General features: G+C 37.9%; 1 protein-coding gene across 4 annotated transcripts in view; it reads right to left on the bottom strand.

Annotated features, from left to right (window-relative positions):
• The window catches only part of LOC143039930 (unconventional myosin-Ie-like), a 409,114-nt gene that overhangs the window by 140,425 nt on the left and 246,690 nt on the right, over nucleotides 1-21,999 (bottom strand). For all 4 annotated transcript variants that reach the window (XM_076210332.1, XM_076210333.1, XM_076210334.1 and 1 more), the window contains 2 exons: nucleotides 19,974-20,244; nucleotides 19,623-19,751 (listed from right to left, as the gene is read on the bottom strand). In XM_076210332.1, coding sequence (XP_076066447.1) covers nucleotides 19,623-19,751; nucleotides 19,974-20,244 — 400 coding nt within the window. The remainder of the gene's footprint in view (nucleotides 1-19,622; nucleotides 19,752-19,973; nucleotides 20,245-21,999) is intronic.

The raw sequence follows: 21,999 nt of genomic DNA, 5'->3' as shown, positions 1-21,999 counted from the left end.
ACCAACTCTTTCCAAAATGACATATGAACAAAGACTGTCCAAATTAGAATTACCAACTCTGGAACAAAGAAGGGAAAGAGGAGACCTATTAACTATCTATAGAATTATGAAGGGAATGGAAATCTTAGATAAGAATGATTTATTGAAATGGGACAATGGAAAAACAAGAGGACACAAAAAGAAAATCAAAAAAGACAATTACAGAAGAGATCTGAAAAAAAAAAATAGCTTCCCACACAGAGTTATAGATACTTGGAACAAATTAGACAAAGAAACAGTGTGTGCAAACACTATTCAAGATTTTAAGAAAAACCTTGATGCTGAGAGATACAAAGACGGGTCACCACGAGTATAGCTCTGTTCCCATATAATACAACTAGGTACATACATATACCAAAGTATTTTTCACCCTTATAAGGGAGGTAGCCAAAAAACAAAGGTATAAAACCACTCCCACCCATTCCATCCCCTACATACTCCCTACCCATCCACTCCCTTCCCTCCCTCTTTTCTTGGCTCCTCCTGGATGATGGGTCATCCCTGCATCTCACCCACAGTTCTGGGTCAGAAGCAGTGTTGCAGTGTCACAAGACACAGCATATCCACAGCAAGGCTGCTTCATTTAATCCTCTCCGTCCCCTCATGCAGAAATGGAGAAGACAGGAAGAAACCCCATTGGGCTGCATCAAATTATTTTTCACACATACTCCCTCATCCCCCATCCCCCACCCACTCCCTTTCATGCATCACAGCATCATCCATACACAACCATTTTCCATTCACCCCTATCTTCTGTTCTCTCTCATCCTTCCTCAACTGATATTCTGCTCTTTCCCAATGCCCCATTTACCCCATCCATCCATCTAATCCTTGGTTGCCCCCTCATGTTCACGCCTTCCACCTCTGCTTTCCACACCTCTTTCACTAATCTTTCTTCACTCATTCTTTCTATGTGTCCAAACCATCCCATTACTCTTTCTTAAACTCTATCCCCAAACTCCCTTTCCATCCCTGTTCTCCTCCTCACATCCTAGTTTCTCACTCTATCCAACCTAGTAACCCCTATCATACTTATCAGGCACCTCATCTCAAACACATGAAAAAATACATGGAGAAAATTAACAATATACAAAGGGAAGATTAATGTATGGAAAAACAAATTTTGACAAAATAAGAGAATTCTTTCAAAAAAGCAGACTGGGAAAGGATACACAAGGAGGAAACAACAGTAGAAGAGATATGGAATATTTTTACAAAAATTTATAAAGGAGTGGAAAAGTATGTTCCAACACAAAAACAAGAAAAAGGATATGTAAAGTGTTGGTACAACAAAAGATGTAGGGAGTTAAAAGACAAATGGGATAAAGCTTGGATAAAATGAAGGAAAGACAAAAGACATGAAAAATGGAAAATATATACTATAGAAATCAATATGCACAAGTGTGCAGAGAAGAAAAGAGAAAATACAAAAAAGATGTCATAGAAAAATGTAAAGATTAACCAAAACTATAGATTTCTAAACAACAAACTGAAAAACAAACAAAAATTAGTGAAACTACTACAAGGAGGAGTTGAATACACAGAGAAAATAGAAATGGCAGAAATTATGAACAAGCATTTTAAATCGGTGTTTACGAGGGAGAACATACAACTTAGAGATGTCGAGTGGGAGGAGAAAGTCCCCCCTAGGAAAGAGATAGAAGTAACAAGGAATGAAATAATGAATCACTTGACTAATCTCGATGTCAGAAAATCACATGGAGCAGATGAAATGGCTAATGAAATTTAACACAAGTAAATGCAAGGTAATGCACATAGGTAAAAATAACAGTGAGTATGATTACAAGTTATTTGGAAATTCGTTAACAAAAGTGAATAGTGAAAAAGATCTCGGCGTAATTATCAGTAACTATCTCAAATCATCCAAGCAGTGTATTTCAGCCTCTGAGAAAGCAAATAAGATTCTAGGACTGATTACGCAATCTTTTGACTTCAAAAGTCCATCACTCATTAACAAGCTATATAAATCATTAGTTCGTCCACATTTGGAATATGCTGTTTCCGTATGGCCACCGAATCTCATTAAAGACATTGACAGACTGGAAAAAGTACAACAGCCAGCCACGAAACTGATTCCAAATATAAAAAATAAATCATACGAAAATCGACTAAAACATATGAATCCGTTTTCCCTAAAAAAGCGTAGACTCAGAGGTGACTTGATACAGGTCTTTAAAATTCTAAAGGGAATTGACAACACCAAAGTGATCAAATTTTCACATTGAATGAGAATCAGACAAGAAACAATGGTCTCAAACTGTCCGGAAATAGATTCAATTTGGAAGAGGGTAGAAACAACTTCGCTAACAGTGTAGTTAATGAATAGAATAAACTTCCTGCAGAGGCAGTGCAATGTAGTTTTGTTCGAAGCTTTAAGAATCACTTAGATAAACACCTAAGCAAGATACTGTAATGATTATCATTTATTTTATATTACAGGTATTTGTTTTTATTTTGTTATAATTTGCCTTTTTCTTTTTGGCCACCTCCATTGTAAGGGGGAAAAAGCTTTGGTATATGTATGTATGTCTGTTTGATTCTCATTTATTATTAGTTATATGTCAATTTATTATTATTTACTATTTACCTGTTTGTTTATTATCTAACTATATCTATGCACTTATTTATTTTATTTGTTATTTACATTATTATAGTTTTTATTTATTCATTTAATATTATGATTTTTTTTGCATCTGACCTGACCTAGATATGGACCAAAAGGTCTCCTGTCGACATGCTCCGCCTTTGTAATCCTTTGTAACTGGATTTTGAGAGAATGCAGGAACGAACTAACAGGCAAAATACATAGTCTAATAAACAGTTCATTGAAAGAAGGAAAAGTTCCAGAAGATTGGAAAAGAGCAAATATAGTACCAATATATAAAGGGGGGGAACAAGGAAGACCCTACTAACTAGATTGGTCTCTCTTACAAGTACGATAGCTAAGATTTGTGAAAGAATTATCAAAACTAGATGGGTAAGGCATTTGGAAAAAAAACAATGTACTAAATCCAAGGCAGTTTGGATTTAGACAAGGATGATTACAAAGGATTACAAAGGCGGAGCATGCCGACAGGAGACCTTTTGATCCATATCTAGGTCGGATGCGAAAAAAAAATCATATTAATAATAAAATAATAAATAAAAACTATGATAATGTAAATAACAAATAACATACATAAATAAATGCATAGGTATAGTTAAATAATAAACAAACAGGTAAATAGTAAATAATAATAAATTGACATATAACTAATAATAAATGAAAATCAGACAGACAAATGATAACAAAACAAAAACTAATAATATAAGTTAAATTATAATCATTACAGCATCTTACTTAGGTATTTATCTAAATGATTCTTAAAGCTTCGAACTGAACTACATTGCACTACCTGTGCAGGAAGTATATTCCATTCATTAACTACACGGTTGGCAAAGTTGTTTCTACCTACTTCCAAATTGAATCATGTATTTACCTAGTTGTATTTACCTAGTTGTATTTTGCGGGAAGGGGAGCTATGCTCGTGATGTCCCGCCTTTGTATCTTGCAGTGTCTAGTTTGTTTTTAAACTCATGAATGGTTTTTGCGCATACTATTCCATTGTCCAGTTTGTTCCAAGTGTCCAAAACTCTATGAGGAAAACTGTTTTTCTTTAGTTCTCTTCTATAGCTATGTTTTTTTATTTTCTTTCCATGTCCTCTTGTGTTTCTTTTGTCCCAGTTAAGTAAGTTCTCACTATCGAGTACCTCTGTGCCTTTCATGATTCTGTAGATGGTCAATAGGTCACCTCTCTCTCTTCTTTGCTCCAGTGTCGGTAACTCCAGTTTAGCCAATCTCTCCTCGTATGATAGGTTTGCAAGTGCAGGTGCCATTTTTGTAGCTGCTCTTTGGATTCTTTCTATTTTCTTTATATTCTTTTTGGTACTGGGGGACCACAATGTCGCTGCATACTCTAATCTAGGCCTTATCAATGTAACCAATATTTTTTTCATCATGTCTTCGTCCAAGTATGTAAACGCCACTTTTACTGATCTTAGCAAGTTGTAAGTCTCCCCGACAATTTTGTTAATCTGTATATCATAGGACAAGTCGTTCGTGATAATTACTCCCAAATCTTTTTCGGATCCTACTTTCTTTACTTCTTTGGTTCCAATTGTATATTTTCCTGATATTCTGTTTTTGCTTTTTCCAAACTCCATTATGCTACACTTCTTAGTATTAAAGTCCACTTCCCATTTCTGACTCCAGTTCCATACCCTATTTAGGTCTTCTTGCAGTGCTTCACAGTCCTCATCAGTTTCTATTTTCCTTAGCAGTTTGGCGTCATCGGCAAAGAAGCTCATGTAGCAGTTCACGTCCTCATCCATGTCATTCATATAGATAGCAAACATTATTGGTGCCAGCACAGATCCTTGCGGTACTCCACTGATCACCTCTTTCCAGTCTGAATATTTTTCTCTGAGCACTACTCTCATCTTTCTACCAGTCAGAAAGTCCTCTATCCATTTTAGTAGGTTTCCCTGTATTCCTCCTATGTGTTCCAGTTTTTTTAGTAGTTTTCTGTGTGGTACTTTGTCAAAGGCTTTTTGCAAGTCTAGGAATGCACAATCAGCCCATCCATTTCTTTCTTGCACTATGTCTATTAGTCTTGAGTAAAAGCATATTAAGTTTGTGGAGCATGATCTTCCTTGTCTGAATCCGAATTGTCTTGGGTTTAATATATCATTGTCTTCCAGATGTTTTACCCATCTATTCTTGATTATTTTCTCACAAATTTTGGCTATGGTGCTTGTTAGTGATACTGGCCTATAGTTGGTGGGTTCTTTGTTTCCTCCTTTGTGTATTGGTACAATGTTAGCGTTTTTCCAGTCCTCGGGTATCTTTCCTTCTTTGAGTGAGCTGTTTATTAAGATGTGTATTTTGTCTGTTAGTTCTTCTTTGCACTCCTTTAGAATCCAATTTGCAATACCGTCCGGGCCATGTGATTTTCTGACATCCAGCCTTGATAAATGTTCTGATATTTCCTTTAGTGATGCTGTAAACTCATTCATGAGGGGAGATTTCTTGTTTTTATCTATGTCACAATTTGGTATTTTCTCTCTGGTGAAAACAGATTTAAAGTGGTTGTTCATGACTTCGGCCATCTCTAAATCTTCTGTGTATTCTATGTTTCCTTGGCATAGTTTCACCAATTCCTGTTTGTTTTTAAGTTTACCATTCACATACCGATTGAATAGTTTGGGTTGCTCTTTGCATTTGTCTATAATATCCTTCTCATGGTTCCTTTTCTCCTCTCTTCTCACATTAACATACTCATTTCTATAGTTAACATAAATTTGCCATTTGCTTTGTTTTTTGTCTTTTCTCCACTTTTTCCAAGCTTTGTCCCTTCTGTCTTTTGCCTCACTGCATCTTTTGTTGAACCAACATTTAATGTACTCTCTCTCTCGCTTTTGTCTTGGTACATGCCTGTTTACCCCTTCATTGTAGTTTTCCATCAATATATTCCATTTCTCTTCCACTGCTGTTTCTTCCCTGTAAAATATTTCCCAGTTTGCATTCCGGAAGAATGTCTTTAGTTTTGTAAAGTCTGTTTTGTTGTACCTCAGTCTTCCTTTCCTATGCTTTTCGTTCCTCTCTATGTCTATTTCTTCCTTTAGTATAGTTTCGATGAGTACATGGTCACTCTTTCCAATTGGTGTCTCATAATGGACTTTATGCACTATTTCAGGCTCTGTTGTAAATATTAGATCTAGTTTCGATGGCTCTTCATTATTTCTGTACCTTGTGTTTTCACGGACCCATTGGGTCATTGTGTACTCCATGGTCATATCTAGCAGTACATTGCCCCAAGAGTCATCTCCTCCTTGCACTGTCATGCTGTCCCAACAAATTTCTTTGCAATTGAAGTCCCCCATAACTACCAGATTACCCTTACCCATTAGTATCTCATTGAGTGATTTTCTTGTATCATCTAGCATTTTTGTATGTTCGATTTCTTTCCAAGCGCTTGTTTTTGGAGGCACATAAGTCACCACAAACTTTCTACTTTTCATATTCTTGCCTTCGACTTTTATCATGATCAATTCAGCATTACCTTTGCCCTCTGCAATTTTTGTCACCTTTAGGTCTTTCTTGGCCAAGAACATGATTCCCCCTCCCTGTTTCTTGTCCCTGTTTTTTATCCAGTAGTTGTATAAACCTTGTCCGATAACAGTGGATGGTATTTCACCTCTTAGTTTAGTCTCTACAATTCCCATTATGTCTGGTTTTGCTTCTAACAGATAATCATTGAGTTCGTTCAGTCCCAAAATTAGTCCGTCAATGTTGGTATAGGCCACTTTTAATTTTCTTCCTTCTCCCTGGTTTCTTCTTCCCTTGTTTTGTTCGTTTTGAAGCGCCATTGTCTTAATCTCAAGTCTATTACTCTCCACTGGAATTCTTTGCATTCTGTCTCCGATCTTTTCAAGTTTTTTTCCTTTGCTTCTTCTCTTAGTGCCCTTTCTTTTTCTAATTCCTCAGTACTCATTTCTCTTTTTATCCATATCTTATTGTATTTTTCACTCTTTGCCAAGTTACCTACTTTTTCAAATATGTCTTCTACTACCACTTGTGACCTTAGTTTTATCTTTAGAGGTCAATTCCTATCCTTAGTATAGCGACCAATTCTGTAAGTCTCTTCTAAGTCTGTGCCTGAATCACTGTCTCCCCCCTGAATTTCATTAAGGATTTCTACTGCTGTCTCTTTTTCTTCTTTTTCTCTCATGTACCTCGCCAATCCTTGTTTTTCTTTAAGCCCATAAACCACAATACATTTCTTCCTATCTACTGTGTCCCTGACCCAATTTGCTTTTTCGTTAATCACTTGAATGATTGTGTCTTTTGCATTATCTTGCATTTGCTGCTTGACTATTTCTTTGAAAGCAATTTCTTTATTTTCAATATTTTCTTTCCACTTCTTAATTTCCTGGATACTGTCCCCACCTAAGTTTTCTTCGATCTTTTGTGTCAATTCTTGTAATTTGTTGTTCACTTCCTGCTTTAGATTTTCGCTATTGTTATTATCATTAGTTTTCTTCTTTTCATTATCATTCTTCAGTTCATTTATGTCTCTTTTCATTTCTTTAATTTCTATTCAAGGCTAATAGATGTAATACAAGAAAGAGATGGATGGGCTGATTGTGCATTTCTAGACCTGAAAAAATATTTTGATAAGGTGCCATATAAGAAATTGCTAAAGAAATTAGAAACTGCAGGAGGAATACAGGGCAGACTGCTGAAGTGGATGGAAGACTTTTTGCATGAAAGAAAAATGAGAGCAGTGATAGACAAACGTAATAGGGATGAAGTGCTTAGTGGAGTTCCACAAGGAACAGTTCTGGCCCTAGTAATGTTTGCTATATATATTAATGATATGGATAAAGGAATTGAAAGTTATATGAGCTTCTTTGCGGATGATGCAAAATTGTTGAAAAAAGTGAACACTGTAGAAGATTGTGAGTCACTGTAGTGATCTCAATAAAGTATGGGAATGGAGTAGGAAGTGGGAGATGGAATTCAATATCAAGAAGTGTACTATAATGGAATTTGGAAGAAGCAAAAAAAGAAGAAATTAAAAAAGTAGAAAATGAGAAGGACCTGGGAGTCATTATTATGAATAATATGTCCCCTGAGAAACATATAAACAAAATTTTTGGAGAAACTTATAATTTAAAAAGAACAAAGTGGCATTTACATACCTGGATGAAGAGATGGTGAAGAAAATACTAGTCACTTTGATAAGACCAAGTTTGGAGTATGCCGCAACGGCGTGGTCACCAAGTACAAGAAAATGTATAACAAAACTTGAAAGAATACAAAGAGCAATTATGAAATTGGCACCAACACTCTCAGAACTATCATATGAAGAGAGACTAGCAAAACTTAAGCTACAGACATTAGAGCAAAGAGGAGAGGAGACTTGATAACTATTTATAGAATCATGAAAGGTATAGAAACTATTGATTGAGAGGATCTAATAAAATGGGATAGTAGAGATACAAGAGGACACAGAGAGAAAATCAAGAAAGACTGTTATAGAAGAGACCTGAAAAAGAACAGCTTTCCCCACAGGGTAATAGACATTTGGAACAAGTTAGATGAAAATGTGGTGTGTGCAAAAATGATACAGTCTAGATAAAATGAGATATGAAGACGGGACACCATGAGCATAGCTCCCCTTCCCATAAAATACAACTACCGTATCTTCTGGCGTATAGTGCGCGACTTTTTTCTGTTGGAAGGGCCTAAAAATGGGGGGTGCGCATTATCTGGTGGTGCGCATTATCTACGGCTTACGATAAAAATTCTGCGACTATGTGTGTAATTTTTTTCACAACAACGTGACAATGTTGGCCGTCACAAAGTTGGGATGGCACACTTCTCCGTGACGTTCCGTGAGAACAAGAAGAACAGCCATGGTGACATGAAAGAATACGTCAGCATGGGCTACCGTATATAAATATTTGGTATATGTAGGTATCTATCAAATCTTATTTTACATGTTTAAATTGGCCTAAACACCATGAAACATGATCAATATTCATGATATTTGCCCATGTTCACAGCATCCTAGTTTGAATTTTATGTTGGCTTTGTTGCTTCACTTTAGGTATGGTACAAATTCCGTTGCAGCCGTTCATAAACTCGTGTCAAACACCTGACTACAACACCCTCTTTCGGGAGTTATATTAACTAAACGTCACCTCGATGAGAGACTGTCCTATTTCACCACTGTCATTGCAGGTTCAAAGCTAAAACGAAACAGTCTGTAGTTTCAGTATTAAATAAAAAATGGTAAAGACGAATTATTTCCTTAAGATATAAAATGAACCTTTTCTGTAAAAATCCCGAAATTTTTCTGTATATTTTACTTTCAATAAACTTTTTTTAGATCATATTTCCTACAAACTATTTAAGCTGCAAAGTAATAAGGGACCAACGCACAACATGGAACTAAAATTGGTTCTCGATTCTCTCGCTAGATGGCGATCGGGCATGCGCGTTATACGTCGGTGCGTTGTGTACTGAGATAACAAAGTGCATGGGTGCGCATTATAACCCGATGCGCATTTTAAGCCGGAAAATACGGTAGGTAAATACATTCAAACTCCTCTCTTATGTTCCATGTTTCTGCCCCATACAGTGCTGTCGGCACAATCACTCCTTCATACACAATACACATGGAACCACCAACACCTTCATCATTTGTGCTCCAAGAGGAAAATTCTTGGATATACAAACAAAAGAAGGAAACCTGGTTTGTATTGAATGGGAGGGGAGAAAATGTTGGTTTCTGAAATGAAATCTCTGCAGTGCTAGTTGAAGTAGAAAATGAAGGAAAACAATGAAAAGTTTGAATCGAACAATGACTTGACAGCAGAGTCATCTAGAAGCACCACCCCAAAATATGATATAAACAAAAGATTTGAAACACCAGCGGCCACGTGATTATATAACAATGATTCGTTCTCAGGATTCGGTAAGTATGAAAGGAGTTTAAATCGAATCTTAGATATAGAAAGGGAAATGAGCAAAATTAGAAAATGGTGGGAGAATGAAATCATGGACTTAAGGAAAGAAATTGTTGAACTATTAGATTGCTTAGCACAAGCTTACATTGACATTTCCAACCTAAAAAAAACTAACTCTGAACTAAGAACCAAACTTAAGGAAATGAAAAGTTATATAAGAGGTGTGAAGCATGAAAATGAAAAGAAGAAAATTAATGATACTACCAATAGTGAAAACCTAAAAAATGAGGTAAATAACAAAATACAAGAAATGACTGAAAGAATTGAAGAAAACTTAGGTGAGAAAAGTATCCAAAAGATTAAGAAATGGAAAGAAAACATAAAGAATAAAGAAATTGCCTTTAAATAAATAGTCCAACAACAAATACAGGAAAATGCCAAAGACACAATTATCCAAGTAATTAATGAAAAGGCAAATGGGGTCAGAGATGCAGTGGTTAGGAAAAAATGTATTGTGGTATATGGACTAGAAGAAAAACATGGTTTGGCGAGGTACATGAGAGAAAAAGAAAAAGAAACAGCAATAGCAATCCTAAAAGAAATTCAGGATGAAGACCAGGATGTAGACCAGGATGTAGAGAAAGACCCCTAAAGATAAAACTAAGATCACAAATGGTAGAAGACATATTTGAAAAAGTAGGTAAGTTGGCAAGGAGTGAACATTACCATAAAATATGGATAAAAAGAGAAATGAGTATTGAAGAATTAGAAAAAGAGAAGACACCAAGAGATGAAGCTAAGGGAAAAAAATGTGAAGAGAACTGAGAAAATGGTACATCAGAATGGGCGAACCAAAAACCGAAAAAAGATGGAGAAAGGAAAAAATTAAAAGTGGCCTATACAAACATCGATGGATTGATTTCAGGACTGAATGAACTTAATGATTACCTGTCAGAAGAAAAACCAGACATAATGGGAATTGTGGAGACTAAATTAAGGAGTGCAATACCACACATCAATGTTGGACAAGGGCTATACAATTACTGGATTAAAAACATAGACAAGAAACAGGGAGGAGGAATCATGTTCTTGGCCAAGAAAAACTTCAATGTGACAAAAATTGAGGAGGGCAAAGATAATGTAGAACTGATCATGATAAAAGTTGAAGACAAGAATATGAAAAGTAGAAAGTTTGTGGGGACTTATGTGCCCCCAAAAACAAACGCTTGGAAAGAGAATGAGCATATGAAAATGCTAGAAGATACAAAGCATTCATTAAATGAGACACTAATGGGCAAAGGTAACCTGGTAATTGTGGGGGACTTTAACTGCAAAGAAATTTGTTGGGAGGACATGACAGTGAAAGGCAGAGAACACTTGTGGTGTAATGTATTACTGGACATGACCATTGAATATACAATGACACAGTGGGTCAGTGAAAACATCAGATACAGAAATAATGAGGAGCCATCAAGACTAGATTTAATATTTACAACAGAACCTTAAATTGTGGATAAAATCCAATACAAGACACCAATTGGAAAGAGTGACCATATACTTATTGAGACTGAGCTAAAGGAAGAAATATACATGGAGAGAAATGAAAAGCATGGGAAGGGAAGATTGATGTACAACAAAGCAGACTTTGGAAAACTGAAGAAATTCCTTCAGAATGCAAATTGGGAAAAATTTTTACATGGAAGAGACAAAAGTGGAAGAGAAATGGGATATCTTGATGGATAATTATAATGAAGGAGGGAATAGGCACGTACCAAGACAGAAGCTAGAGTGTACATTAAATGCCGGTTCAACAGAAGATGCAGTGAGGCAAAAGATAGATGAGACAGAGCTTGGAAAAGATGGCGAAAAGATAAAAAAAAAAAAAAAAAAAAAAAAATGGAAAATGGCAAATATATAACTATAGAAATGAGTATGTAAAAGTGAGAAGAGAGGAAAAAAGGAACTATGAAAAAGACATTATAGATAAATGTAAAGAGCAACCAGAACTATTGTATAGATATGTGAATGGTAAACTTAAAAATAAACAGGAAATGGTGAAACTATGCCTAGGAAATATAGAATACACAGAAGATCTAGAAATGGCAGAAGTCATGAATAATCACTTCAAGTCTGTTTTCACTAGAGGAAAGGCACAATACTGGAACAAAGGAAATTAAGTGCGATCTCCCCCCATGAGCGAGATAATAATAACACAAAAAGAAATAATGGAACATTTATCAAACCTTGATGTCAGAAAATTGCAAATTGGATTCTAAAAGAATGAAAAGAAGAATTAATGGACAAAATACATAACATAACAAGCTGCTCACTTAATGAGGGAAAAATACCAAAAGACTGGAAAAATACTAGCATTGTACCAATATACGAAGGAGGAAACAAGGAAGAACCAACTAACTATAGACCAGTCTCACTAACAAGCACAACAGCCAAAATTTGTGAGAAAATTATCAAGAATAGATGGGTAAAACACCTGGAAGATGATAATATTATAAACCCAAGACAATTTGGGTTCAGACAAGGAAGATCATGTACCACAAACTTTATGTTTCTACTCAAGACTAATAGACATAGTGCAAGAAAGGGATGGATGGGCTGATTGTGCTTTCCTGGACTTACAAAAAGCTTTCAACAAGGTACCACCACCACAAAAACATATAGAAGGGATACAAGGGAACCTACTAAAATGGATGAAGGACTTCCTGATTGGTAGAAAGATGAGAGTAGTACTCAGAAAAATATTCAGGTTGGAAGGAGGTGATCAGTGGAGTTCCACAAGGATCTGTACTGGCTCCAATAATGTTTGCTATTTATATGAATGACATGGATGATGATGTGCAATGTCACATAAGCTTCTTTGCAGACGATGCTAAATTGTTAAAGAAAGTAAAAACCGAAACAGATTGTGAATCATTACAGGAAGACCTGAATAAGGTATAGAACTGGAGCCAGAAATGGGAAGAGGACTTCAATATTAAGAAGTGTAGCATAATGGAGTTTGGAAAAAGTAAAAATAGAATATCAGGACAATATAAAATTGAAACTAAGGAGGTAAAGAAAGTGGGATCTGAAAAATATTTGGGAGTAATTATCTCAAACAACTTGTCCTATGATAAACAAATAAACAAAATTGTCGAAGAATCCTACAACTTGCTAAGATCAATAAAAGTGGCATTTACATATTTGAATGAAGAAATGATTAAAATAATATTAATCACACTGATAAGGCCTAGACTAGAATATGTGGCAACATTGTGGTCACCCAGTACCAAAAAGAATATAAAGAAAATAGAAAGAATCCAGAGAGCAGCCACAAAAATGGCTCCTGCACTTTCAAACTTGTCATATGAGGAGAGACTGGATAAATTGGAGTTACCGACTCTGGAGCAAAGAAGAGAGGTGACCTACTGACCATCTACAGAATCATGAAGGGCACAGAAATACTCGATAGAGAGGACTTGTTAATCTGGGACAAGAGAAACACAAATGGACATGGAAAAACTCAAAAAACACAGTTATAGAAGAGATCTGAAGAAGAATAGTTTAACACATAGTGGTGGACACTTGGAACAAACTGGACAAAAAAAATAATGTGTGCAAAAACCATTCATGAACTTAAGAGCAAACTAGACACTGCAAGATACAAAGGCAGGACACCATGAGTGTAGCTCCCCTTCCCGTAAAATACAACTAGGTAAATGCAATCTCCTCTTAGCATCCATTCCCAAATGTATATTTCTCATTACACTTTTTAATCCACCTAGGCATTTACTTGTTTCTCTCAATCTACATTCTACCTCTACATCCACTCATCCCTTTCCCACCACATTTGCACCCTAGTATCTAAAACTATCTACTTCTAGTCTCTCTCCTTTAATAATTACTTCCAGTCTGTTGCCACTTTCTCCCCTTGTACATCTCATCACCTTACATTTACCCATATTTATCTTTAACTTCCTATCCCTGGAGCCGCAGCGTCTACGTCGTGGGACCACCCCCCAACCCCAAGAGTTGGGGGCCAAACGGCGGCAACCAGCCCTGGCCACTGACAGCGAAGAAAACAAATGAAGAAGTATTGAGAGAAATGGAGACAGATAGGGAATTGATGACAACAATAAGGAAAAGACAGTTGCGATTCTTAGGACATATAATGAGGAGGGAAGGGTTGGAAGAGGTGGTGATGACGGGAATGGTGGAGGGAAGGAGAGCAAGAGGAAAGCAGAGGGAGTATATGGATGGGCTGATGAGGGCGATGGGAAAACAACTCAAACCAGCACAGATGTTACCAGTAACTAGGGACTGTGAACGGTGGCGCTCCATGGTTGCCGAAGTCCAAGAGGATATGGCACGATGGTAAAGTAAGGTAAGGTCATAATGATGGCATGGACCACTGGGCACCCTATAGATATAGAGCTTCATCGAATATAATGAACAAGGTGTCATAAAAAAAAAAAAAAAATCTCACCATAAACCAGTTGGCACAGAGGTGAGATTACTGAAAAAAATGCCTTCATAGCAAACATGAATAGTAAAACCAAAACAAAACCGGGAATTCCTGTTGGATCATCATCTCCTAAAGGTCCAGCCGCATTACTTTGTGTGCTTAGAGGTAGTGTGCCACCGAGTGTGAGTAAGCACTGTCCAAGCAGATCCAAGCTTGGACATTAAACAACATGAAGAAAATGAAGATCTATACTTACAACATAAGAACTCTCTCAGAAGACCACAGGCTGGAGAGTTTAATGGAAGAACTAGACAACATCAAGTGGGACATCATAGGACTGAGCGAAGTCTGAAGAGTGGAAGAAAAGCTGATACAATTACAAGATGGTCACCACCTGTTCTACTACAGAGGTAAGGGCAAAGAAAGATCTAGTGGAGTAGGATTCTTGATCAACCGAGAGGTTGCTGGTAACATAGTCAAGTTCAGTAGTTTATCGGACAGGGTAGCTTGGATTGTGATTAGGCTGTGTAAAATATACATACATACATACATACTTACATACATACACCAAAGCTTTTTCCCCCTCACAAGGGGGGTAGCCAAAAAGAAAAAGGCATAAAATCATTCCCACCCATTCCATCCCTGAATACACTCCACACCCCTCCACCCTCCCTCATATCTTAGCACCTCCTGGATGACGGGTCATCCCTGCACCTTGTCCACTGCCCTGGGTCAGAAGCAGTGTCGCAAGACACAGCACATCCACAGCAAGGCCGCTTCATTAAATTAGCGACCCCCCCCTCTCCGTCCCCCCATGCATAAAAGGAGAAGACGGGGAGAAATCCCTTTGGGCTGCTTCAAATTTTGCTCACACATACTACCTCACCCCCCATCACCCTGCCCATTCCACCTCATGCATCACAACATCATCCATATACAACCATTCTCCATTCACCCCTGTCTTCTGTCCTCTCCCGTCCTTCCTCAACAGACATTCCCCTCTTCCCCAAAGCCCCCTTCACCCCATCCATCCACCTCATCCTAGGACATCCCCTCATGTTCACTCCCTCCACATCTGCCTTCCATACCTCTTTTACTAGTCTTTCTTCACTCATTCTTTCCATGTGTCCAAACCATCCTAATACTCTTTCATCAACCCTATCTCCCAACTCCCTTTCCACCCCCGTTCTCCTCCTCACCTCCTCATTTCTCACTCTATCTAGCCTAGTAACCCCCATCATACTTCTCAGACACCTCATCTCAAACACATTCAAACTCCTTCTCTCTTCCTCTCTTATGTTCCATGTTTCTGCCCCATACAGTGCTGTTGGCACAATCACTCCTTCATACAGTCTCCTCTTAGCATCCATTCCCAAATGTCTATTCCTCATTACACTCTTCAATCCACCAAGGCATTTACTCGCTTCTCTCAATCTACATTCTACCTCCACCTTCACTCCACCTTTTCCTACCACATTTGCACCCAAGTATCTAAAACTATCCACTTCCTCCAGTCGCTCTCCCTTAATGCTCACTTCCAGTCTACTGTCACTTTCACCCCTTGTACATCTCATCACCTTACTTTTACCCACATTTATCTTTAGCTTTCTTCTGTGTAAAAGGTACACTTTATATATACTTCAGGTTTATGCACCAACTTCACAGAGTTCAGACAATGAAATTGAGTCCTATGATGATTTAAGTCAGGTAATAGACCAAGAAAAAAGTAAGCACACATTGTTAATAGGAGACTTTAATGCTAAAGTGGGGAAGAAGATGGGAGATTAGACATGCATTGGGAAGTTTGGAATAGGTGTAAGAAATGACAGAGGTGAGATGTTAGTAAATTTTGCAGAGAACTACAACATGAGAATAATGAACACTTTCTTACAAAAGCGTGTAGGTCATAAATGGACCTGGAGAAATCCAAATGAAACAACAAAGAATGAAATAGACTTCCTATTAGGAGATGAGAGCAAAAGTGTTAGTAATGTTACAGTGATAAATAAAATCAACATAGGTAGTGACCATAGAATGGTAGATTGCACAGCTAAATTCAATTTCAGAGCTGAGAGAAATAAAATATTTTAAGAAAGAAAATAAGCCTTGTAAAGGTTAAGGATAATAAGAAATTTCATTTAGAAATTAAAAATAGATTCAAAGCTCTAAGAACTAATGAGGATACCATGGAAGATACAAATTTGAATTTAGTGAAAATCATTAGGGAATCAGCAGAGAAAGTAGGAAGCACAAAAAAAAAAAAGAGAGAAAAAAATACTCCAAAGCTACAAATGACCTAATTAAAAGAAGAAGGACCATGCAGATTAAAACAGGGGAGGTGAAGTGGAAAGAGTAGAACAAAACAACAAAAGGCAGAGATCAGAGAAAAGAAACATGGATGAAATAGAGGAAACTATTCAGAAGGGTAAAAGTATTAAAGGGACTGTGTGCAGACATGCTTTAGGAAGACAGTAAATGATATGTTTGAAAGATAGAAATGGAGAAATCATTAAATGCAGAGACAGAATGGTACAAAAGAGTAGAAGAATCTTACCAAGAGCTTTACTCATCAAAGACCATAGTTGAGTCAGAAAATTCATCTGTAGACATTAGTAGTGTATCAGAGATTACAAAGGAAGTAGAATTTGCTCAAAAAAAAAATATGAAACAAAGAAAAGCACCTCGGGAAGATGGTATATCGATAAATCTCTTGAAAGACGCAGGGAAAGAAGTTCATATTAAGTTAGCTCAGTTGTACAGCCAGTGCTTACATCAAGAAAGCATTCCTGATGTGTGGTGCAATACTATAGTGATTTTGCTTCATAAAAAAGGAGACCAGAAGGACCTTAGTAACTACTGACCAATTAGTTTGCTATCAAATTTATATAAAGTATTCTCCAAGATACTTACAAACAGACTAAGAAAATTTTAGATGGAAATCAACCGAGAGAACAGGCAGGCTTTAGGAACAGATATTCGACTCTAGATCATTTGCAGGCAATGAACCAACTAATTGCGAAAATGACAGAATACAATATACCTCTCTGTTTAGCTTTTGTAGATTACGAGAAGGCCTATGACTCAGTAGAACAAATAGTAACACTAAACTCGCTACACAAACAGGGTACAAATGACCAGATCATAAGAGTTTTAGAAAAGATTTATGCGAAAGGTACTGCTATAATTCAACTACATAAAGATACAGAAAAGATCAAGATTGAGAAAGGAGTACGGCAAGGCGATACCATTTCATCCTAATTATTTACAGCTTGTTTGGAAGATATTTTCAGAAGGTTGAGTTGGGAAGAAAAAGGTTTGAAATTTATTGGCAAATATTTAATCGACCTAAGATTTGGGGATGACATTATTCTTATTTTAGAAAGAGCAGAAGACTTGCAAGGTATGCTGAGTGATCTGAACATGGAAAGTCTCACAGTAGGTTTAAAAATAAATAAGAGTAAAACCAAAGTAATGTTCAACACGAAAGTTCAAAGTCAAGAAATTATACTCAATGGTGAGAGTCTTGAAGAAGTTGAAGAGTATAATTATTCAGGGCTGATGGTGAAAATAACCAAAGATCATGATAATGAAATAAAGACATATTACAATTGGTTGGAAAGTGTTTGGTAAGTATAATAAAATCCTGAAAGGCTCTATCTTTATGTATGAAATGTAAAGTTTACAATCAATGCATTCTACCATCAATAATCTATGGGTGTGAGACTTGGAAACTGACGAAGGTGATGGAAACAAAACTAAGGACTGCACAGAGGAGAATGGAGAGATCAATGATGGGAATAATGCTGAGTGGCCAAAAGAGAGCAAGTTGGGTTGAGAGAGCAGACTAGAGTGAAACATACTGTGGAGGCAGTAAAAGAGAGGAAGTGGAATTGGGCAGGTAAGTTAGTGCGAACAACTGATGAGCGATGGAGCAAGTGCATTACTGAATGGACACCGTGAGATGGGAAGCGTGGAAGAGGGAGACCAGACAGAAGGTGTAGAGACAAGATAGAGAAGTTTGTGGGAGTGATGTGGCAGAGGTTGGCATGGTTGTGTGAATCATGGAATGCTATGAAGGAGGCCTTTGTTCAGCAGTGGACTCAGGATGGCTGATTTGACTGACAATTAGGTAAATACAGCTAGGTAAATACACAACCATTTTCCACTCACCCCTATCTTCTGTCTTCTCCCGTTCTTCCTCAACAGCCATTCCCCTCCTGCTAAATATCCCTTTCATCCCCTCCATCCATCTCATCTTTGGTCATCCCCTCAAATTCACTCCATCCATCTCTACTTTCCACACCTTTTACTAATTATTATTCACTCATTCTTTCCATGTGTTCAGACCATCCCAGTACTTTCATCAGCCATATCTGCCATCTCCTTTTCCATCCCCACTCTCTTCTTCACCTTGTTTCTCACTCTATCCAACCTTGTAACCCCTACCATACTTCTCAGACATTTTCATTTTAATCTCTTCACTACAGGGCACATCGCATGTCTGGCAGCATTAGCTGCCCGACGTGCAATGTTGCGTCATAATAATCGCATTATAAAAAATAAAGTCAGTGCTCAATCGCTCGTTCTCTTTCACCCGTGAATTTTGATAACCATAGAAAATATGATGAAGCCAGTTTAGAGAGAATGGAGGTTACGTAGGTACGACTACAATAAATATAATCAAGATGCCGACATCAGCATCATTGCATACCCACTTGCTCCTCATGCCGCCTACGTAGGCGTCACCGTATGGAAGTGGTTAAACACATTTAAACTCTTCCTTTCTGCCTCTCTGAAATTCAAAATCTCTGCCCTATACAGTGACATTGACATTAACATATCTACATATATTTGAAATATCTATTATATATCTACATACCAAAAGACTTCCTCCTCCTCCTAAGTAAGGTAGCCACATTTACACTATGCCAAAAACTTCAAATATCTGCTTTACTATGAGAATTTTATCTACACACCATTTTCCTTTCCTAAATCCACACAGCTCTTCCCTAATTACTCCCTCTGTTCTCCTAATCCTCCCAACACCCTCCCATACACCTTAACAACTACACTTAACAGACTGGTCCCTCTGAAACCAATACATTTATATTTGTTCCTTAAATTTTTTGTATAGCAAATTATACATGCACTCCACTCCTCACAACGCTTCCTTCCCTTAGGACACCTTAAACAATCTCACTAGCTAATCCACTATAATTGCTGCTCCTTTTATCAGACACTCCACATCGCACCCATATAAACCAGGGGTTTTACCAGCTTTCATCACTTTCACTGCTCTCTGTATCTCCTTTGTTCCTATAGCCCTATCATTCTCCTCTCCCATCACAATCATTTCCCTGTTATCCTCTATTACTACAATCAAATAATAAGAGAAACAAGAATAGAGAAAGAATGGGATGTTTCAAGGAGGAAGTGCTAAAGTGTACGAAGATTGTACATGGGATGAGGAGAATGGGAAGGAACAGGAGAGGCAAATGGTGGGATGAAAAGGTGAATACAGTGGTAAAAAAAGAAGCAAGCAAATATAAAAATGATTATGAGCAGAAAAACGAGAAATAATTACACGAGTGATCAGCAATAACAGCATTATTGCCTTCTTCGAAGAAACTTATGTTACTCATGTGTAGGATGGCTGCCACAATTCTCAGTATATCCATTTGTCTATCCTTATCCATTCCCATAACACTCATAGCTGTAAAAGAAGACAAGATATCAGAAATATATCCTTGGTATACTTAGTATTCTAAAAGGTACTCCTGAAAAAAATATCAAAATGCATAAAAATCTGGATTTATAATGGCTAGAGATTACCAAAACAGTTGCAAAGCAAAATTATCATAATTTTTGAAGGCATGATATACTGAAAAGATGTAACAGACACTAATGGTGTTATACAAATAATTCCTTGACAAACCTTTTAGAGTTTCTTTGAACTCTTCAGCATCATTTACACCTGGAACTTTATACACTTTAGTCTGGTTGAGATAGTAGTAGTAGTCCATACTTGTAATACCTAGGTTTTCCTTCATCTCTGGTGTTGCTCCCAAACAAAGCTGATAGAAAATATGAAAGCTTCTCTCTCCTTCACTTAGAGAATGAACTCGAGATTTCTCTAGTAAAAAATTTGAAATTTTACCTCCAAGTGGTTCACCACTTTTTGAGAACTGGATCTCAATGTACTTTCCCTGGAAATAAAGGAAAATTGATAATTAGATCAATAAATAAATAAAAATAAATAAATTAATAAACAAATAAATTGTGCCCTTAACATCAAAACCAAATAACAAAAATATTGACATAAATCAATACCCATACACACAATGTCAACACATTAAATCCTGACTGGTAGATGTTGAATGATACATCACATTAAGTTTGTGATTTATTGCCATGCTTTGGCACACTCCCCTTACATGCTTGCATACAGGTACATAAGGGCAGCGCTCGGCTGCCTAAATTATTGTACATCTTACATCTCCCTCCAAGATAAACCATGATAATTGTCATGGGTGAACTAATACTATAATACAGTATATATGGAAGAGCATGAACATAACATGAATTTTTGACAATAATGGACAAAGGTATACAATGTGCATGTGACATGGGTACATGACCCCAGTATAATGAATTCCAGAGAGTAGGAGTCACACCACTGCTGAATAATTTTTTTTAGCCATGTGAGCGGCCATGATTGCATGTGTGGGTGACTTGGGTGTTGGCCCTGGGGGGGTGGGCAAGGGTGTGCTGTGTGATGTCAGTGGTGATGGAGATAGCCCTTCAAGTGTCGTGATCATGGTTCTCATGTGGCAACGATTCCTTCTTGATACTCAACCACTGCCATCCAGCTTGACAGCATACTGCTGGTGTGGGAGTGCCTCAACAACAGTGCCAGTCCTGTCCCAGACAATTGAAGTCTGGTTCTGTAGTCACACGTGAGCACCGGGGAGGAGGGGTGGCAGGGTTCTTGCTGGGCTGCTGTTGACCAGGGTTTCACCATTGTCGACCATCTGTTCCTCCCGCTGCCAAAGCACCCTGGCCAATGTTGGATGACTTGGAGGTGTTGGCCACCAGTAGACACCCTGTCCCATAACTGTCTCCCCACACCTAGCTGCACAAGCGATTTGTCAATTCCCCGAATTGGTGTGTTTAGGTAATGGAGTAGGGCCAGTGAGGCTGTATCTGTGTTGAGGCTGCCTCTGCCATCAGTGTTGGCCATGATGAGACATTTCACAACCTTGACCATGGCCTCTGCATTGCCCATGAATTGGGAATAATGGGTGGATGAAAGTCTCACTGAGATGCCCCATTTCTTGAAGAAGTTGGTCATGTCTTCACTGGCCAGATTCGTTCCACTGTCCGTCGATATAAAGTGGGCCAGTTCCAGCCAACCTGTCAGCCTGTCCACATATGCCATGTACATGTGGCCCTAGTGTTGGAACATGTCTGATACTGTACAGTGAAAGAGGTATTCAGGGGAAGGAGTTACAATGTGTGTTTCAGCCAGTAGGGACAGGGCATGGGCCTTGCATTCCTCACAAGACCGCCTGTGATGCTGGAGGTTGCCCTCTATCCCTGGCCAATAAACTGCCTACCTGGACCTGCAGAGCATGGAGTTGACACCCTGGTGGCCCATGTGCAGGTTAGCTGCTATTTGTTGGTGGAGAGCTTCAGGGATGACCAGGCGGATGCATCCATGGTTGAACATGTATCTCATGATGTCTGTCATGATGGTCAGCCTCTCCCTAACCCTACAGAAGGGATGAAGGCAAGCCACTTGTGATTTATTAGGGTGCCAGTCACCAGCAGTGACCTTTGCTAGTAGCATCTGGTAGACTGGGTCTGCAGCAGCAGCCTCTCTGATGCACTCTTCATCCACCACAAATCCTTGCATGATTGCAGCTGAAAATGCGGTAGCTACTGTTACAGCTAGGTCCCCG

Source organism: Oratosquilla oratoria, chromosome 27, assembly GCF_046742065.1.
Source record: "Oratosquilla oratoria isolate Oo_2021 chromosome 27, ASM4674206v1, whole genome shotgun sequence".
In the NCBI taxonomy this organism is placed as follows: domain Eukaryota; kingdom Metazoa; phylum Arthropoda; class Malacostraca; order Stomatopoda; family Squillidae; genus Oratosquilla; species Oratosquilla oratoria.
The sequence above is the reverse complement of the archived record's forward strand: the minus strand, read 5'-3'. Positions and strand labels throughout refer to the sequence as shown.